This window comes from Capsicum annuum, chromosome 8 (assembly GCF_002878395.1).
Source record: "Capsicum annuum cultivar UCD-10X-F1 chromosome 8, UCD10Xv1.1, whole genome shotgun sequence".
Classification (NCBI taxonomy): Eukaryota; Viridiplantae; Streptophyta; class Magnoliopsida; order Solanales; family Solanaceae; genus Capsicum; species Capsicum annuum.
In genome coordinates, this window is record NC_061118.1 from 148,636,590 (window position 1) to 148,658,073 (window position 21,484).

Sequence of the window (21,484 nt, forward strand, 5' to 3'; positions counted from 1 at the left end):
GGGGACTCAAATACTCTCCAAGTTGAGGGCAGGGATGGCAGCAATAGGAACCAAAAAATTGGTAGATTGTGGCATGACATGCAAGTCATGCTAAACCGGTATAATTAATTACATACTATACTCAACCATAATGGATTACTCGGAAAGCATATCATTTTAAAGCTACAACCAGAAAAGATAAAGTTACATTTCGCAACGGTGACATGCAAGTCATGTCTCGGCTCAATTTTAACAAATGATGCCTCCAGTTGTGCATTTTGCAAATATCCCCATAATAGAGTATCAACAAGGAATAGAACTTGCTTAATCAAATATACAACAACAACAACAACAAAAAATTATTAATACTTTAATAAACAACACCCATTCTCCAATCTCATCATTGTTGCCTGCAACAATACCACCTTTCTCCCCAACTAATTGAGCTTTTGGAAGAAAAGTTGATTCTAAAGTGTAATAATATTTAGCTATCAAGCTTCTTCAGCAACTGACATTAGTTCCATGGTGCAAATTCAGTCCAGAATAAGTAGATCGTTGGCACCGGCATAGTGCGTGAACCGATACAGAGTTGGATTAACCTACTGCATCTAGATCAACTTCTGCATCTGTTTCTCCATCAATCAACCCCGTCTCTGCTTCTGTGTCTGCTTCAGTCTGCCCTGCTTCTTGAGCAACATCTGTATCAGAGCTTTGCTTCGGGTTATCCTCTGGAGTTGGAGTTTCGTCCTGAGATATATTAACAGTAGCAATCCCTGCATCCGTTTCCATGGGGGCAGCTGATGCTTCAAGATCTGCTCGGCTCACTTCATTGTCTATCTCACTTGGTGGTGTTGCAATCTAGTCAAGATTAAACGAAAAGCACGGTTAAGGACAGAAACAAGGACTAGTGAATTAGAAAATACGACAAACTCGGAATAATTGCAGCATCAGAAAAAAAAAATGTAGTTATCTCCAGCTATTTTCATTTTTTGCAGAAATTAAGGATAACAACGATTACTAGAGTAACATGAAGACAGGAGTTTAGCATTTATTGATGACATTACCTATTTGTTTCACCATTTTCTAAGCAGAATCTCCATTTTAATTTAAAACCAAGACAGGCCAGAATGAACTATAACTAGATAAAAATCTTGAGTTCCATTGAAGTTATACACACTAATTTGGTGAGCTTTAACTGTAAATATTCAATATTGTGGAAGGGTATTCTCATTTATATTGTGTACAGACCATGTGGCACACAGGACATGAAAACCCTGGGAAATCCAAACCAAAAGAATGTTTGAACCTAACGGTAAAGCCACTTACTATCTTCAAGTCAGCATAGAATTGCCACAAGGATTAACTTACGGGAAAAGAAATGTAAACTGGGAACATAAGGTTAAGTTCGTTTTCAGGAACCTGATTTTCTTCTGCTTGTTGCGCTGAATTTTTTGTTTCCTCCTTCTTAATCCGCTTGGTCCTTTCACTTGGTTTAGCTTGATATTTGGCCCGTACTTCAGTAGGCAAAAGCTCCAGAGGCACTACCCCCTCAATACCATGTTCTGTAAACTGAAAAAGAACAAGTAATTAATTTCATTGAGAATTTTAATGATAAAGACTTGAAATCTTATCCATAAGTTAGATCATACTCTGGAAAATCCCTCCAAGTCTTGTCGGGCTGAAAACCGCAAACCTTTCCAACAATAGACCTGGATAGATATCAGGAAATCATTACAATCATGCATCCAAGAAAGAGAAGTAACATAAATAAGCATCGTAATCAGAGCATAAAGATGCATGATAATATCAACACAAATTTTTTCTCTGTGAGTTCTCATTTTTACTCTAAACATATTACCAACTGCTATATGTGCCATCTTCCAGATAGCATGAGAATAAATATCCTTACTACACCTACCTAGAAGGTGTATCTTTGATCACCACTCTAACCAACAAGTGAACAGTGATATTAGTGAATAATTGTCTTTAGGTGTTAAGAGTAAAAGATTAGGTGTGCTTACAAGAACGTTTCTGACAGAACATCAATGGATTCTCACCCCTGAGGGAGGGACACTAGTGATGAAAACTCAACCAACTTTGCCTCAATCCCAAACTAGTTGGGAGTTTGATAATATGCATCCTCTGTATCAATTCAGCTCCATTCTAATTTGATTATTAACTGGCTGTCAACCTACCGCAAGAATCCGCCCTCTCTAACTAGCTATTCCCGTGAAGCTCATATGTGCACGGTTTACACTAACCATGAAAGCTGGAAGAATTTGTGGTAAAGTGTTTTAAGGAAATCGTTATGATAAATCCCTCAAGTATATAGCACTTTAATACTTCATATTCAAACATAAGACTCACTCATCCCCTTTGGGCTGAGCAGTGGAGTGAGGACAGTGATGTGACTATCCCTCATTGGTTGAGAAATAGAACTTCTGAGACGAGTCCATTGACCTCCATGGGCTGGAGAGAGCAAAACTGCCAAGACATACCAAGACTGTCCAGTAAATTTTATTCTTCTCACTTAAATCTCAGTTTCTGCCTTTGTAATCTTCGATTATTTAATTCATAATAAATATCTGGACCTCTTTATCATATCCATCTTCAAGTAAGCCAAATTTATTTAATAGCAAAAAACTTTTTCTTCACTCTCTCATACAAACAACCATCTGGCTCCTGGTCTGGGCTTATGGATTGCAAGTTGAAGTTTCTTTTTGAGAAGGACTGCGAATCGAAGTTCTTGATGTTGTTCAATGGAATGCAAAGAAAATGTTTAGTCAACATGAACAGATTCACAAGTGAAAAAGACTTAAAAACTACATGACTTCTGTAAGAGTAAAAAGAAAACAAATAAATAGTTTTGGCGCAGCTGCTACAGATTGTTGTTAGCAAGTACTATGCAATAGGTTTAAATCCACATGCCACTTCATTATTGTTTAGACACAAAAAGGACAAGAGTTGATCATGTGTTGGAATAAAGTGACAACCTAGAATAATTCAAGGGTGTTGCACCAAAACATTTAAAAGAAAATGCAGTTTGAAAATCAAAAGTACGCAACTTCCGTTCTCATTGAAGATTGTGAACTATCAGCTACATCTGTACATTGAGACAAATCTTTTCCTAATTTTTTTTTAACTGCAAAAGTACTTCTTAAATTTTTAATCTGATGCAAAATCTTTACTTCGTCCAGCTTTGAGGTCATACATGTCCTGTATATTTTATTATTAGGCACAGACCTCAATATATGTACATAAATATATGGCAACTTTTATATTCTAATGTCAATGAGCTTTAGCCTTTAGCTACTTGCGTATGTATATAATCTTAGTTATGAGTTAATCAATTCTGCATTAGTATAGATTATGATACAAAATGATTCCTAATATTTCAATGAAATAAACCAGTCAGCTAGAATTCTGTTTCTACAGTGACTTACTAAGCATGTCATTGTTAAAAAATAAGAAGTCACTTAAACTGTAACCGAGAACATAATGCCAGACAGATTACTGATGCAGCCCTTATAGCAAATGAAGTATTGGATTGGAGGCAAAAAAGTGGTGTCCCGGGTCTATTACTCAAGCTGGATATAGAGAAGGCTTTTGACAAGCTCAACTGGCAGTACCTAACTTCTATTCTAAGGCAAATGGGATTTGGAGAAAAGTGGATCAAATGGATCAAGTATAGCTTCTCCACAGTTAAATATTCTGTTCTAATCAACAGAAGACCTGCAGGATTCTTTTCCCCTTTGAGAGGGATAAGGCAAGGCGACCCACTATCTCCATTCCTTTTCATTCTGGCCATGGAGGGTCTTAGTAGGATGCTAGAAAAGGCAAAGCAATTGAAATGGATTTGTGGCTTTGAAGTGGGTAACAACCCTGGTCTTATGGTCCCTGTTTCTCATCTTCTTTTTGCTGCTGACACCCTTATTTTTTGTGGTGCTGAAGAGTCTCAAGTGAGGTATCTCAACCTCACCCTTATGATTTTTGAAGCTTTATCTGGGCTCCACATTAACATGTCGAAAAGCATCATCTACCCTGTCAATGTGGTTTCAGATCTTGAGATGTTGGCCAGCATTATGTACTGTAGCACTGGAACTTTTCCCACTACCTATCTAGGACTCCCCCTGGATGCTAGTCACAGATCAGCAGAGATTTGGAATGTGGTCATCGAAAAGTTTGAGAAAAGATTGGCCTCCTGGCAACAATAATACCTTTCTCTTGGTGGTAGAGTAACACTCATCAATAGTGTTCTTGATAGTATTCCGACTTATTTTATGTCTTTGTTTAGAATACCAACAGAGGTTCAAGAGCAACTCGTCAAGTTAAGAAGGTCTTTTCTGTGGGAAGGTAATAGTGAAAGTCACAAGTTTCATTTAGTCAAGTGGGCCAAAGTAACTCTTCCAAAGCATCTAGGTGGTCCAAGGTTAAAGGATTTAGCAATACACAACAAATGTATGTTAATGAAATGGCATTGGAGGTTTAACCAAGATCATACTGGCCTTTGGAAGGAGATTATCCTAGCCAAATATGGTAGCAATAGCCATTGGTGCTCCAACCCAGTCCTAGCTCCTTATGGGTCTTGATTGTGGAAAGGTATTAGGAGATTGTGGGATGAGTTCTTCCTCAACTCCTCCTTCAAAGTGGGAAATGGAGCACATCTTTTATTCTGGAAAGATAAATGGCTCGGCTCTATCATTCTTAAGGATGTGTTCCCTAGGTTGTTTCATATAACTACTAATCCAGATTCAACGATTGCTCAGAACTGGGAGGATAACACATGGAATTTGCATCTAAGAAGACATCTAAATGACTGGGAAATTGAGGACATGATAGCTTTGATTGGGAGTTTTGCAGGGTAGTCCAGTTCTCACTCAAAGAAGTGACAGACTTAAGTGGGGAAGCAACAAGAATGGTTCTTATTCTATCAAACAAGGTTACCTGCTCCTGAGCTCAAACAAGGATCTGATTGACCAATGGCCTTGGAAGCTCATCTGGAAAACTAAATTACCTCAAAAAGTTTCTTGTTTCTGCTGGATCACCTTACAAGGAGCTTGTTTAACTCTAGACAATCTCATGAAAAGGAAATTTCTTTTAGCTAATAGATGTTACTTGTGTAATTGCACCTCTGAGTTCATTAATCACCTGTTCTTACACTGTCCAGTTGCTACAGAAGTGTGTAAAATGTTCCTCTCCTTTTTTGGTCTGCAATGGGCAATGCCTCGCACTGTCAGGGAACTTTTTGTCTGTTGGAATATTAGGAAAGTTGGGAAGTCCATCAGAAGGATTTGGTCAATGATTCCTGCTTGCATTTTGTGGTGCTTATGGTTGGAAAGAAACCAAAGATGTTTTGATGGTATTGCAACCGCCAGCTCCGACCTCAAGGCCAGATGCCTGACTACTCTTTTTAGCTGGGTACCCAATCTTACCCCTGCTTACAACTTAGATTCTTTTTTAGATTTTATTAGCTCTCTAGTCCTATGATGAACCTTTGATTTATCAGCTCTTTAGACTTATGATAGGTTTTTGTTATCTTTGTAATGAGCTAATATCTCTTCTTTTGTAACTATAAAAAAAGTGTAGGAAACAAACCATGCAGCAAAGATGAAGACACTAACCCGATTGTTTTTGTGATGGTATTCTGCTTCTATTCCAGCAGATTCATCCATCTACCAAATCAGAAGAGATAAAATCAAACACAGAAATCAAGGAAATACTACAAAGACCCTTGTTACCGCAGCAAAGGGAATAACACAAAGTAGAGATTAGAGGGAACATCTCCTTCCAAAGCTGCTTTGGTTAAAGAAACTTAATGGATGCTTACATCTTCGGCCAGAGGTTTCCAGTAATCTGTGATAGAGGGAGTGCACACACGTTTAGTATCAGTTAAAGCATCCTGGAGAAAGAACAGAAAGAGATGATTATGTCATTAGCCATTCAACGTCAAAATTATAAGCTCCATCTACTTCGGAGTCAAGATGCCTTGAACAAGACATGTTATAAACTACAATATCCATAGTTTGTCTTTCAGATAATACAGCTTTCAAGTCATGGAAAATTAGAATGAAAGGATGAGGGGAGAAAAGAAATGCATGATTACAAATGTTGTTAGTCAGAGTTTTGAGCAATAGAGTGTACAAATCTATAACTGACATCAAGTTGGCACACACCACTTCTTATTGAGGGTTCTTACCATAGGGACTATGCTGGCATGCATCGCATATTCTATACAGAAGTAACAGAACCATCAATCTCTTGTGTAGGACTAGCAACCTTTAGATAAGAAATTTTTTATATTTACCCATTAGAATTTAAAGGTGCCGCCCAAGCTTAAAGGTAAATTCTATAGGGTGGTAGTCCGTCCGGCCTTGCTGTATGGAGCGGAGTGTTGGCCAGTTAAGAACTCCCACACCCAAAGAATGAAGGTGGCAGAAATGCGGATGTTGCGCTGGATGTGTGGACTGACCCGAAGGGATAGAGCTCGGAATGAGACTATCCGGGAGAAGGTTGGGGTGACTTCAGTGGAGTGTAAGATGCGGGAAGCACGATTGAGATGGTTCGGACACGTGAAGAGGAGGGGCATGGATGCCCCGGTCCGTAGGTGTGAGAGGCTAGCGTTGGATGGTTTTAGACGGGGTAGGGGTAGACCGAAGAAGTACTGGGGTGAGGTGATTAGGCGGGACATGGAACAGTTACAGCTTACCGAGGACATGACCCTAGATAGGAAGGTCTGGAAGACGCGAATTACGGCAGAGGATTAGGGCCTGTTCGGGTCGCTAATGTAGGGAGGTAATTGGTGGGGGTGTATTCCTGGTATGATTCCGTATTCAATGTTCTGTTCCGTGTTCCGTGTTCTATGTTTGTTACGAATCTGTGTGCTTTCCTCTGCTTTATATTCCTGCATTCCTGCTTTACTCTGTTTTATATTCCTTATGGCTGCAGTATCTATGTTATGTCATCTGCTTCTGTGCTGTACTATGTGTTTGTTTGATATCTCGTAACTTGAGCCGGGGGTCTTTCGGAAACAGCCTTTCTACTTCATCAGAGGTAGAGGTATGGACTGCGTACATCTTACCCCCCCCAGACCCCACAAAGTGGGAATACACTGGGTTTGTTGTTGTTGTTGTTGTTGTTGTTGCTTTATTTGTCAACCCACTAATACCAGTTTTCCCTTTCATGCTCCCCCAGAAAAGATTTTGATACAATTTTTTTTTGGTTGAGAAAATGGGTATGGTTCATACAAACTGATAAGAAGGAAACATTTTTTCATTATAGTCAAAATAACTTCTTTCGGCTTCTTTGAATGCAGTACAGAAATCAAACATCCAGATCTTCTTTCGCTCGTTTTCTCACGAGATCCTTGGGAGGATTCAGGTGGACAAAGGAAGGAGATGAAGTATTTACTCATTATATCACACCTAGTATTTGCAAATGATACTTCAATGTGAGTTGAAGATACACATAGGTCACAAATGGGTCAAAGCTTCCAGGGTGACCCAGTTTATTGAGAAAGCCACAATAGTCATAATACCAGAATAGACAGGCCAAGTACACCAGAAATAACTAGGAGATCAATGCAAGGTTGAGAATCAGATAAAACTTGATAATTTAAGGCAGAAGAACATTGTCATACAAAGTTCAGGAATGAGGATAAATGATTTACAAAAGAAACAAGCAGCAAATATTTATTGGTGAAATCATATTATAGATGCTCGCTCAATGGTGATGATGCAAGGCCAAAGCACATCGGAAAGTGGTGTCCTTCACGTTGTGCCCATGGATGCTATCTTAAAAGTTAACAATCTAATGAAATGGAGAAGCATTGTATGAGTCGGTGTTGCACGTACAAGATGCATGAGAAGTTGCGGATCATTTAACATAGTGTAATTTGCAACAGAAATATGGACTTTAGTATAAACGCTGTGAAAGACAACACCTCTTTATATATTCCAAATAATCTGAAGAGAGAAGAGATAGAACTTCTAAAAGAGTGGCGAGACCAGCGTAGAAAGTATTTATATTAATTTTATTTAGTTGTTTTACATTTAAAAAAAAAAAGCAGATATAAGCATTCATATCTTGAACACGCAACATATGTGACGATTACTTAAAATGTGCTCAATGTGTATTTCATTCATACGGTTCATAATGATTATGAGAGGATATTTGGTTTTCACACGTCCATATTCCATAGAAACCATCAATTAGACAATTACAAAAAAGCCCATTACACTTTTTTACTCACTGCAACTGTCATAATAAGTTCAGAATTAATCATCTAAAGTGAGAATTCTTTATTGATTCTAATCATTGTGTATCATTGTGACAGTATCAGCAAGTCCCACATACAGAGCCACTAAAAACTAATGTGACAAATATCTTGCTACATGGGACTCATGCAAGTAATAAGTTGATGAAAACAAACCGGATACTGATCAGCCCATCTCCACAATTGGGAGAGTTCTTTGTTTCCAAGCCTCCATCGTGGCCGACTGCGAGTAAGGGAAAAAAAGACAGGCTAATTATCATCTTTGAATTCTTGAAAACATGATCCGCCGACTAAAATGGCTTAAAAAGAACTAAGAACTAATGACTAAACACAACTATTATGCTCCTTGGCTTCTCAAGGCTAGAGTACCAAACTTTTTACTGTCAACTGGTTGCATAGGCTGCTGAGGATGGATAAACAACTATTCAGCACAGATGGGTCCTCAATGCGTTCAGTTGAAATAGGTCATATTTTGGCTAAACACACTTACCACACCCGTTCAGAGACATACATGAAGGCAAATGAAGGACCCATGTAACATAGACTAAAGGTAAGAAGCTTTAAGGAAATCTTTCATGCTCTCTGCCGAGTGGTGTATTAAGCTTCAGCACAATGCTAAAGATTCCAGGGAGGATATATTCATCCAGCCTGAGTTTGGACTGAACTAGTGTTCTACGGATTGCTATGGTGATTGCAAAAGGATTGTATTTTGGAGTGGAGTTGTTGGATTTTCACAGGGATAGGCGATAGGCATACTGCTTGTTTAAACTTTTCATTACTTATGCCCCGTTTGGCCATGAAAATAATAATTTTCCGGAGTTGGAGTTGGAGTTAGAGTTGGTGTTGTGTTTGACCATGAATATAAATTGGAGTTGTTTTTGAAATTTTGTCAGAGAAATAGGAGTGAGAAATTGTTTTCACTTTTTCCAAAAACAATTTTCACTGAAGTTAAATAATTTTTATGGTGAAACACCACTATTTACACTTTTTTCACTAAAGTGAAATAATTTTCTGAAAAAAATGAAAAAATTTCCATGGCCAAACGCCTACTTAATATTTTCTAATATTGTCACTAGAGGTCACTTTGTCCTTCTATGCATTTTCATTATTGTTAACAAATTAATTTTTCAAATGTGAGAGAAATACAAAACTAAGGGGAAAACAAATGATCTGGATATTCGCCAATATGTTGTACATTGTACAGATCAAAAGCAACAGCACATGCTAATTGTAGTTGGATACCGTTTTTTGGTTCCATCTTGAACCAGCTTTTTCTCTTCTGGTTGCTTCTCAAATGGGGGGCAGCCATCACGTTTCCACCAAACCTAGGGAAAAAGTCATCATCCGCACAGCATAATAAGCCAACAGATAAAGAGAAAATAGAGAAATGTATAAGGAGGAGTGAAGTAGAATATTCCGGATAAGGTATGCATAAACATATTGCTTTTAGTATCCTCACAAATGTCTAAGATCTCTTGCATGAAAAAGTGAAATAAGAGAGAAAACCAATGCTTACCCAATTCCTTTCACGCTCCAAAATGTGCTCAATACTGCGGAGGAAATCTATGCCTTTAGGTGGAGTCATTTCAAGAAGCTTCTTTACCCGCTCTTCACTAGTCTTTATTTCCTCCTCCTACAATTTTGAGGAAACAAAATTAGCTTGTTGCTGAGGTAAAGCATAATGCTATGTGTGCAAATATTTGTGTTGGTCGAACCCTGCGGCACCTTGGTGAGATGCCCTGGCCGATGTTGGGCAGGTGTTCGGATTACGTATTGTACAGAAGGTGACTATGCTATGTAAGTGGCGGTAAGGAATCCCCAGTTAAAGTAAAGCTATGTTCAGCAATAAATGATCAACTATTTTCCAATAAAAAGGGCAGCCCGGTACACTAGCAATCACTAACAAAATATCGATCCCTAGTTCTACAACACTGTAAATCTCCAAGAACTTCAAAATGGTTGAAAGAAACAAATGAAAAATATGGCCTTTTCCCTGAACATTAGATCTATCAATGATGAGATATGATCACAAGTTCCCACCAAACAATTATTTCCGACGGTTCTACTTTCACTCCTAGGCAAACCTTGCACAAGTATCTCTACATGGCATCAGTGTGTGCTATATTTTATACATACATATAATATTAACAAAGAGAGAGACAGAGGTTGCAGGAATCAAAAGGCCACTAAAAATCTGATACGGCATGAAAAGAAATAATCAGTAAAGGCAATACCAACCATTGCTTCAGAGGGCAATTCCTTCTCACTTTTCCCTGGCGCCTGCATGATTACGAACAAGTACGGTTTTGGACATTATTCAGTTGAAGTTGTAAAAAAAATGTATTTAACATTGTAGTTGAAAAAAAGTATTTGCAAGTTGAAGTTGTATTTGGCCATAAATTTCGCTTGGAAAACCTTGATTTGTGAGTGAACCATTATGTCACTTGACACACTTAAACAAGTTTTCATCTTCAAATTCCCTATCTCAAGGTGAAGTTGAAATAGTGGACAAAAACTGATGGCCAAACAAGTAGGTCAGAGCCGAATGGGGGCCATCATGACAAGAGACTAGAAACAAACTCCTTCTAGATTAGTTACAAAGCACCTAACCTACTGCTTTCTCCCTATCAGTTTTCTACCGTGTTTTTCCTTCTCCCTCCCTCAAATAACTTTACTCTCACAGCTTCCCTCGGCAAAACTCCAGCAGAGACCACGTTTTTATTAGCTATCTTCTCCGATGTACACCACACCTAAGACATTTAAGAATCCTACTGACTTTGTATATTAGAGAATCTTCAACTTAATGATTATCAAATTATCATGTGGATTGTCATGATACTGATCAAAATCAAAGATATGCACCTGAACTTTGATGCTTTTGTTTTGTGAATTCAAGTTGAAAAAACTTATCTCACATGTACACAGGAAAGGGAAAGAGCCATCCAACTTTAGATGAGGTTCAGTCAATAGTATTTAAGGTGACATTATCACTAAAAGACCCACTAGCACTGAACTCGAGCTTACAACATGCTTATCATTACCTTCAAATAGTCGAACAGAATGAGGCACTGAACCAGAACGTGGCGCCTGAAACTAGGATCTTTTAGCTGAGACAAAAAGAATGATCAGGAATATGCCATTGAATTTGCTACTTTTTTGCTTAAGAATTTTCTAAATTGAGAAATGCTCCCATACCTCGAGACCCATAAGTTTACTGCTTGTAAGATACTTTATGTTAAAGGTTGCAGCGTCATCCTCAAGGTTATGAGCATTTCCCTCTTCATCACTTAAAGGCTGAGCCTCAAAAGTATTTAGAACGACCTGCAAGCCCCAAAAATAAATTAATCGCACATTACATATGGTTAATGGAAAAACAGCAACAGAAACATCTCAAAGCATCTAAACAGAGAAAAAGGTGTACCATCAAACTGGATGTAAATTTGTGCCACTTGCCGGGAGCATTAACCAGGGATGGCGGATTGCAGAAGTATTCCTGAGCTAGCAAAACTAAAAAATTACTAAACAAGATAGGAAGATGAGAGAAGCACATACATGGAGCTTATCAGAGATACTCCAAACACAGTGATTCATACAGAAGAAAAGGTTGTCTGAAATCAACAAGAGACCACCCTAATCTGACATTCACTCAAATTGATTACCAAATCCCCCCTTGTCTTCTATGCTTGCTTACAATTCTTTTTCCCTCCAGTTTCTCACCAACGGTCTCATCTCTGAACATCACCCATCAGAATCAACTAGGATTTCAATGTTACGAAGACAGACTGTATGACAAATATTGTGTTGTTGCATTGATGATAGAGGTTGCCCCTCATGATTCAGCATCATATTCAACAGCAACACTTAGAATGAATTCATAGAAACGCTTTAGCTTTATATTTTTTGGCGGTCAATTCTTTAGAAGTTATATCAGGACCTCCAGCCCACTTAGATTGTAAAATAACACTCAATGGCACCTCTTCAGGAATAACGAGCATTAAAGCAACTGGGTTACCAGGAATTGCAGAAATAATCTCATGATGTTAGGTTTTTAAGAATGTTTATCTAACAGACTATGGTAATCAGAAGTGTTCCCTTAAAAAGTACAAAAACATCCGATACCAACCTGTAGACTCCAAAGTGTTTTATAGAAGTTGAAATCAATAGAAATACCTGAAATCAAACAAGTTGACGCACTGTTAGCACTAACTAAAATGCAAAAACAGATTTGCAAGAAAGCAATGGGAAAAGATATCTACCCTCAGGCGCTTCTGTCTCATATTTTGTCTCATTCGATGTATTGAAAACTCCCTTTATATTTACAGCTGCAGGAATTTGAGCAAACAAATTTGCACCAATATACAAAGGGGGGATCTAACCACATACAGAAACAAAACTAAGTACCAGAACGCTCAGATAAGGGGAAGAAGTGAGCAAGAAACATGATAATGCGACCACAGAAGACAACATCATTTGCCTGCAATACAAGATGTTAAGCCAGGTAAATATTGGAACACCTTGTTTACTTAGAGAGAAGATAATGATGCACAACAAGCATTATTCGGGTTTTACCAGCCATACAGAAAAGGAATGAAATATAGTGAAATTTAAATTTACGTATTAACTTGTGATAGGTGAATTGGCTTTAAAAAAAATATATATTTCATAAAAATAAAGATTGGTTAGCATTAAAACATGACAAATAGAAAAGGCGATGCAAGCAATGACTACCAATGGGCTTCCGTCTGTGTCTTTGAATCAATGCGCAAATATTCCCACAATGGTCGTCAATCATTCTTATAAAGAAATGGATCTTGGGCCTAACTCAACCCCAAAAGCCAGCTCTTCAGGGGAGGATTTCCACGTCCATATAAGGAAACCAAGTACCCATCCTTTTTCGGATGTGGGACTCTTACACTCCCCGCACGCCCAGACCTAGACCTTGTTAACTGGAGCGTGGACAATATAATATGAGGGCCAAACATCAGTGAATAAAAATTGGAATGGGTCTGGCACTGATACCATTTAAATAAATGGATCTTGGTCTAACTCAACCCCAAAAGCTAGCTCTTTAGGGGAGGATTGCCCAAGTCTATATAAGGAGACCAAGTACCCATCCTTTTTCCAATGTGGGACTCTTAACAATTCTGAAATTGCTTTTAGACCATAGATGTGCAGGAAAAATTCTCCATGGAAGAAGCAGACACTCTATTAGACATTATTGAATCCTCGTGACAAGATCAAGTATCACGTTTGGTTTTGCTTTTTGAACTGTAAATACTGTTCCATGCACAGTATTGTGCTGGAGATCTATAATAACATCATTACCTTTCTCAAAGAATTCCAATTACAAACTATATTGAACTTAAATTCTAGATCAATACGAAAAAGAACAGTAATTTGAATTAGAGCTTGCACAACCAAAATAGCCCCTCGATCTAACACAGACGGAAAGATTTAATGTAAGACAACAAATGAAACTTTTCGGCATGATAAATCAAATCAATGGACAATGAATTGACAATAAGTAATGACTTGAATTGCTGAAAATAGATTCATTTTCACGATATGCACCAGATGAATTAATGAGCAAATAGAGACAAAGATGTTACTGATATCATACATAAGATAAAGCTGGAATGCAAACAAATATGCCAAAAGCTGAAATGGAAATAAATATGCACCTTTGATAGACGACGAAGCAACTGATTACACGTCCTTAACATAACAAGCTTTCCTCGTGCAAAGAGTTCTGGCTATATGTCACAATGATGAACATAAACATTTTAAATGCCAAGAATTTGTCAGAAATATTCATAGAACTTCTTTTTACTACAGAGAAATGTTCATAGAACTGAAACCGCCGATAATTATTCATACCTTCCCCAATATGTCTTGTTTGCTCTCTATGTACCCAAAAACATCCTCACAATTTCTCATTGTTGACATTTCTGTCAAATCCTCCAGAAGTTGAAATATCATGCCACCTTCCACATGTTCTTTCTCACAAAGATATAGAACAATATCTATAAATAAATTAAAAGAAAACGTCAAAAGGAAAGAACAAGTGACTATTCATGATAGTTTCAACAAGATTAAGATGATAAATGCATCTCACCATCTCCTATGTGAATCAGCCAGAGCATTCACAGGCTTCTATAAATCCAACTTCAAAACATTATTTGGAACATTTTTACACCTAGAATTATGTACCCACTCATTAGCAATTAAGGCATATCTGAAGGATCTCTCTACCTTTATTGCTACAACAATCGTGATCTTAGCTGATTTTTTCCCTTTGGGATAGACACTAGATGGATAACAATAAATGAATTATGTTTCTTAGTAGTATTGGATGTGTGGACTTACTATGAGAGATAGGGTTAGGAATGAGACTATTCAGGAAAAGGTAGGAGTGACTTCGGTGGAAGACAAGATGCGGGAAGTGAGGTTGAGATGGTTTGGGCATATGATGAGGAAGGGCACTGATGATGCCCCTGTTCATAGGTGTGAGAGGTTGACTATGGATGGTTCCAGGTGGGGTAGAGGCAGGCCGAAGAAAGACTGGAGGAAGGTGATTAGACATGACATGGAGCAGTTACAACTTAATGAGGACATGACCCTAAATAGGAAGGTATGAAGGATGCGAATTAGGTTAGAGGACTAGTTTGTGAGAGTGAGTCGTACCTAGTAGATAGATTGCTTTGGTGTAGCCATGCTACTAGTCGTAGGGTTGTGGACGTAGGTTGGAGTTTCTTGTTTGGAGGGTTTGGGGGAGGTGTGCTTTCGGTTAGATAGTGTATAGTACTCTATACAACTCCGTTGGTGTCTTATTTATGTTATCTCATCGTGTTTTATGTTTTAATACGGCTTTGTTTATTGCCTTTTTGTCCTGAGCCGGGGGCCTATCGGAAACAACCTCAATACTACTTCGGAGGTAGCGGTATGGATTGCGTACACTTTACCCTCCCCAAACCCCACTACGTGGGAATAAACTGGGAACGTTGTTGTTGTTGTTGTTGTTGTTGTTGTTGTTGTAGCATTTACATCTACAGAGTCTTAAGGGTTGCAATTTCCTGATAATAACCAAAAGGAACCATTAGTGCTACCAGACACTCACCAAGAAGGCGGGGAATCTGACCCTGACTTGATTCACCATCAGCAATTGACACTCCATACTGCATGACTTTCTGCCCTGACTGAACCGCAGCAGCCTGTGACAGAATAAAAAAAAATCACTAATCATAAGACAGTCATGCTACCCAGAAAAATACTCCCTCCATTCCTTTTTATATGCTATTTTGGGTTGTGCTTATTGTTAGAATACAAGTAGGAATCATATATTCCTAAATGAGTGTTCCTTTAATCTTTCAAGAATAGTTTGATCAAAATCTTCCTATTATCCCCTTGTTCAAATTACCAAGATCATTAATTAATCTTGAAAGATTAAAGGAGCACTTATTTAATTACGGGTATATTAGTGAAATTACTTTAATTTTCTAGGAGTGAGGACTTTATTAAGGGACGTGCCCAACCCAAAGGAGCATATAAAAAGGAATGGAGGGAGTACTCTATAGCATGACCAATGGTGAAGTTAAAAGAAAACAAGAAAAAAAAAATGATGAAAAGGTAGCATTAAATGTTTCCCAACACTACAAAGCTCGTGAACAAGAAAGATATAGCTTCGGCTTTTCTTGTAATGCAATGTGATTCAATTACAGAATTCCCGATAAATCACCCACTGCCAAAGTAGTATTCTGGTAATATTATGATGTACTCTCTCCATTTCAAGCTGGAGCTTGAATCAGTCACAATCACAACTTGTCCTAGATGTTGAGCCAGTGCATTTGATCTATCCTAGAGGACACTTGACTATACAAGTTGAGTAGTAATCTTGTCCTGTATATTCAGTTTCACTTTTAAAAAAAAAAGGTGTCCTATATATCCTTTTAAAAGCAAAAAAACTATCGGATATATAAGTTGAGGAGTTATAGTCTTTTATCACACTTTAGCATTCATAAAAACCATTTTTTGGACTCACCCACCAAATAATGTCCCAACTACACCGGTATACCTATCAACTACTCCTTCTCTAAGTTCAGACTCCAAAACTTCTCTTTTGATTGTTTATTAGGGAATATTCAAGATCCAAGATATCCAATCTAGACGAAAAAATACTACCCTTTACATGTTATTTATCACACGGACAAATCCTAGGAAAAATAATGCCTATTTTCCGTTTACCCTAAATCTAACTTCTGATGAGAAGAATCTATTTAGTGGATTATTGACTTACGCTGGAATGCTTAAGTTTTAGTGAAAATACGCCTGCACGATGACAACAGAAGCTGGGAACTTGATAATAATCCAAAGAAGAAAAAAGAAAGGGTGTGAAGATAATATTCATTTTGTGGGATTCCACCGAGTATGTTGTTGTTGTTGTTGATGTTGTGAAGATCGTATTCATTACATCAAGGAGTAATTTCCAAATAGGAGAACCATGAGGTTTAAGGTTCAAATCTCAGTGGCGGCAAAAAACACTACATAGTTTCTTCCTAAGTTGCTCAGACTTGGGTGCGGGTGTCCGATACGGGTATGGATCTAGAGGTCGGATCCTTCACGGTCTCAATTTAAAGATTCAGGGATATGGATTTAGGGATGGATACGGGTGCTGGGATTCGGTGAAAAATAATTTAAATATCTAAAAATAGAGTTATAAAACATAAATTATGAGATATTATGTTCAAAACTTGAGGAGAAAATATTGTTGAAGAAGAAAATCCTAAAAGGAGTTAAAAAGAAAAGCAATAACATAGAAATTTCTATATAAAGGTATTCCATTTTCTTAAATTTCACCTTAGCTTTTGTTTTGATAACCGAATTTCTTAAATGTGTCCAGACTTTCCCAGCCGAGTTTGTTCGAAGTACCCAAAATTGGTTGACCAGATCGGGTACGGATCCCACACCCATGTCGTGTCGACACGGGTGCGGCACCGAAAGTGAAGAGTCCGAGTAACTTAGATTTCTTCCCATTTGTCTAATCTTTAGTAGGCAGAGTTAACTGTCAGTGGGAAGTAGCGGGTACAAGGTGGAAGAGTCAACATGCGCAAGCTGAAGGATAGGAATTGTACGCAAACCTTACCCCTACCTTTGCAGGGAAAAGAGGTTGTTTCCGATAGACCCTCGGCTAAAAAAGCCTAATATCAAGAAACTCAAAAGAGTAGTCTCGCAAGTGACATGAGATAACGAATCACAAATTAGTCATCCACAACACAATTTGAGATTGTCAATCACCCTAAACTAGAATCTACCATGATTTACTAAGTCCAATTTTCATCAACCAACGTTTCCACAAATTATGATGCAGTTCCTACCTAAGAAAAATCACACATACCACCAGTTCTTGAAGTAGCGACCTGAGAATATTTTCCAATAGCTGATTCTCATCTTGGACTAGCTTTGTTTGCTTCTGCAGATGACCAGAAAAGTAAATAGGCTGAATATAAGAACTCCATAGCAGTAACTCACATTCGTGAGCATTGAGAAATAACTAGTCAGTGAGACCTAGATGTATAATTTCCCATACGCTACTATTATGTTGCACGAAATGGACTTCTTTATAATGAATACTACACTTCAAACAAATAAAACAGAAAAATCTACAAATGTTTTACCATCACAATAAATGGGAAATGGCACAGTCAAGTTACATTAGAGAAACACTGCCAGAGTAAAGGCAATCTACTTGTAACACTGGAAAAGGTCCAATTCAAAAGCAGGGAGAAAGTTCTTATGCGGAAAATTGAACATTCCTTCACCCCAACCTCAACGCAAAGGAAACAAGTAAGCTTTTTCCAGGTAAAGTTAATGGGTTAGATGAACTCAAGCCGATATCATCATCTAGTTAACTAGTCACTCTCAGGTTTTAATTCTTCAGAAAGGTAAATAATCCAAAGAAGATGCAAGTTTGTCTTCTTTTTTGTTTTTCTCCTCATCTACCCAAGCAGTCAAATATAGAACACACACAGATACACCTCCATAACACATTATAAGAAGCATATACGCCTGTTTGCGTCTACCCTTACCTCCAAATAAACACACGGACCAATGAACGTACAAATGTACTCCCCCTCCATCCCGATTATACTGTCCTATCTAGTTTGGGAAACAGAGCTACGATTTGAAATTGTAAAATTCAAGTAACAATCAAAATAAACATAGTAGTTAAACTAACAATACGATACAATACAATAGGTAACAGCCATCCAAACAAGCTGCAAACAAATGAGGATTAAAAGTGGAGATAAAGTTAGTACATTCACCAATCAAACATTCTTTTAAAGTATTAGGAGGACCAAAGTGACAACTCAATAGTCTGAAAAGTAAGTGAGTATCTGGGTATGTAACAGAACCCACTGCTATTCTTTTAAAATATCAAGTACTAACAGGACCAAAATTTCCCTAGTTTGGCTTTGTAGGAGAAAGAACTATGCACTTCCCTTTGGAGCAAGTACTATGCAAAACCGAAAATAGGACAATTATGTACAGCTTAGTTAATTATATCTTTCTCCTCTTTCCCCCATTATTTAACGTAATCCCGGCACTTCTTTGTGCTGTTTTTATATAATGAAATCAACAATACTTTTCATTTCAAAAAATAAAATTAGGGCACGGAAATAGAAGAGATAAAAGGTTGCTCAAAGAAACCTGAGGGTTAATAGCTTGTTGAACAGTAAGAAGAGCGAATTCTTCAGGTGGCTCTGGGCGAAGAATAGCCTGCCTAAACAAATCCTGCAGAAATTGCCAAAACAAAAACTTTAAGATTGTGATAGATTTTCAATACATAAATATGTCCGTCTCTGTTTTTCCGACTTCAAACACTGCAAGAATATGAAGAGAGAACTACTAGAAAAATGTACAAAACATACATAGCTCACTTACCATACTGAAGGGAGAGACTGTGCAGTGATTTTATGGGATTTAAGGGTATTTTATTGCTACCAACATATGGGTTTTCTCTTCTTCACTTCTTGAGTATTCTTGCAAAACACCGAAGAATTTCGTCACGTCCCTTTTCTTTTTCTTTTTCTTTTTCTTTTTCTTTTTCTTTTTAACATTGCCGTGAATAGTTATTACTTGTCTCCAATTTGGAAAATGAATTCTAAAATTTTAAAATTATTGAAACTATTTTTATTTTATTTTCTCTCTCTAGCAGAGCAAACATAAAAGTTTTAAAATAACTTCAAAATATATGCAAAATTACATACGTTTTTTATTTTTAAACATCAACCATTACTTTGAAAAAAAAGAAAAAAAATAATTTCATGATCAAACAAATCATGAATTTTATCGTTATTTAATAATGTATTTTTTTTAATTTTCAATTCATGTTCGATAAAAGTTTTGAAGTGTTATTATTTGTGATAAAAAAATATATTTTTGAGTAAAAATATATTCTTACAAAGACGATATCGCACTCAAAGTTTGTAAAGGTATAACCAATGGCTCAAGTAAAGCAAATCCGAAGTCAAGTACACGTAAGCAAATATAATTATGACCCAAAACAACGAAAACGTGAATAATAGCAATAACAAATAATACAACATTCAAACAAAGCAAACGACGAGTAATGTTGCAAAGAATAAGATAGTATGAGAGTATTAATAATAATATTGGTAAAGAAACAAGACAACGTTTAACTGCCTACTAGCCTTTTACTTTAATCCTCAATCTTTGTATCTCCCCAATGGGCGTGTCCTCGGTGAACGGCATATATGACATGTATCATTTAATCACACATTTTCAAGAATACTCCGATCTGACTTTACTTTTCTCGTACTCACTGTAGCCAACATTTCACACATCCTCACTAGGACATGTGTGCATTTCCTTCGTTATGTCCGAATTATCTTAATCTCGCATTCTTTATATTGTTCATTACAAGAGCTACTCACACCTTGTCCCTCATATCTTAGTATTGATCAATCAATATCATCAGTTTCACTACTTTCATCTTCTGTATGTGTGAATTCTTAACCAACAATGCTACACTTTGCACAACTTCAACACAAATTAGTATATAATCATCACAATGCAAATTAGTATAATCATCACTTTATAAAAATCCACCTTCAAAACTCGGTGACTTATTCTTATGGCGCAAAACACTTAATATATGAACTTTCACTTTATCCATTCCATTACAACACGATATGACTATTATCAATCTCTCTATTTTTTTGAAATTAGTTTCACAATTAAAATATAGTTTCTCTTGTAATATTTTTTCCCCTTATAAGTCACCCCTAAATAAACTTCTTCCATCAAAACTCTTGCTTCTTATCATCTTTCGTAGCAAAACGGATATAAAAAGCTCACTGCCTCCACTCATTCATTTTACGCTCCAAATAAAATAAAGTTAAGAAATGTAAATTATATTTACCTCTTTAATATTTGTTGTGACCTTGATATTAAAGAATTATTTGATAGATGAATTAAATTATTTTAAAATTTTAACCTTAATAATATTATCTTTTAATCCATTTCATTAGAAAGATGGAACAAAATAACATATATTCATCAACTATAAATTAATTAAGTATAAAGCAAATCCAAATTTTAATATCGAGACATTTCAATATATTACGCACACCAAAGTCCAAACGACCTTCGGATTCGAGCCGGGTCAGAATTCGCCCGATCTATTCCCCTAAATCAAAGTCGACTCTGGAACCCTTATTTTTTATTCGCAAACTGTGCTCCGTTTCTTCATTGAGGTACCATCAACCCTTGTATTCATCTATTTGTTTTTGCTTTTGTAATTTTATTCGAATAATCCTCTGTTGTTAATTTGCAGGCATTTGACTCCAATGTTTAAGAACACGTTTCAATCCGGATTTCTTTCCATTTTGTACAGCCTAGGGTATGTAATCTGCGGTCAATTTCTCCTGCAATTTTTTAACTTTCTTACTTGTAATAAACATTGTTTTTTTTTTTTTTTGCAGGAGCAAGCCTCTGCAGATTTGGGATAAAGAAGGTAACTTTAAGCTAATTTATGGGTTGGACTTATTTTTGGTAGAACAACGGCAATAGGATTCATGTACGGGCATTTTTCTATTTGGATATTTTTGTGGGGACTTGGTTACTGTGTAAAATTTCCCCTTTCACCAGAAAGAGGGGTTTATGTATAAAAGTTTTTTTTTTTTTTTTTTTTTTGGGGGGGGGGGGGGGGGGGGG

At 37.0% G+C, this 21,484-nt stretch overlaps 2 protein-coding genes across 4 annotated transcripts in view; one reads left to right on the forward strand and one right to left on the reverse strand.

The window, feature by feature from the left end:
- Positions 1-118: 118 nt before the first annotated feature.
- On the reverse strand, positions 119-19,440 carry LOC107839361 (THO complex subunit 1). Of its 3 annotated transcripts, XM_016682809.2 has the most exons (21): positions 19,190-19,440; positions 18,956-19,039; positions 17,643-17,717; positions 15,369-15,462; positions 14,129-14,274; positions 13,933-14,004; positions 12,653-12,725; positions 12,508-12,573; positions 12,375-12,421; positions 11,673-11,744; positions 11,447-11,572; positions 11,293-11,358; positions 10,490-10,531; positions 9,768-9,884; positions 9,494-9,576; positions 8,408-8,474; positions 5,807-5,878; positions 5,601-5,651; positions 1,629-1,688; positions 1,399-1,548; positions 119-837 (listed from the first exon to the last, which is right to left on the reverse strand). In XM_016682809.2, the coding sequence occupies exons 1-21, from the start codon at positions 19,190-19,192 to the stop codon at positions 574-576; spliced, it is 1,830 nt and encodes a 609-aa protein (XP_016538295.1). In that variant the 5' UTR covers positions 19,193-19,440; the 3' UTR covers positions 119-573. The 3 variants fall into 3 exon arrangements, with proteins under 3 accessions (XP_016538295.1, XP_016538296.1, XP_047250501.1); XM_016682810.2 differs by lacking the exons at positions 18,956-19,039; positions 19,190-19,440 and having other exon boundaries at positions 17,623-17,717; XM_047394545.1 differs by lacking the exons at positions 15,369-15,462; positions 17,643-17,717; positions 18,956-19,039; positions 19,190-19,440 and adding an exon at positions 14,367-14,426.
- A 1,415-nt stretch (positions 19,441-20,855) lies between these two features.
- Positions 20,856-21,484, forward strand: part of LOC107839362 (cilia- and flagella-associated protein 20) — a 5,070-nt gene continuing 4,441 nt past the window's right edge. Inside the window, exons 1-3 of the mRNA XM_016682811.2 lie at positions 20,856-21,024; positions 21,105-21,170; positions 21,253-21,284. Coding sequence (XP_016538297.1) covers positions 21,118-21,170; positions 21,253-21,284 — 85 coding nt within the window. The 5' untranslated portion in view covers positions 20,856-21,024; positions 21,105-21,117. The remainder of the gene's footprint in view (positions 21,025-21,104; positions 21,171-21,252; positions 21,285-21,484) is intronic.

Bases quoted from the DNA above. Each gene is read 5' to 3' on its own strand.
- LOC107839361 (XM_016682809.2), bottom strand. The intron at 14,275-15,368 runs GTGAGTGTCTGG...ATTTATTTATAG, and splicing joins TCAGATTCCCCGCCTTCTTG to ATATTGTTCTATATCTTTGT. The intron at 8,475-9,493 runs GTATCCAACTAC...CCTTACTCGCAG, and splicing joins CAAGATGGAACCAAAAAACG to TCGGCCACGATGGAGGCTTG.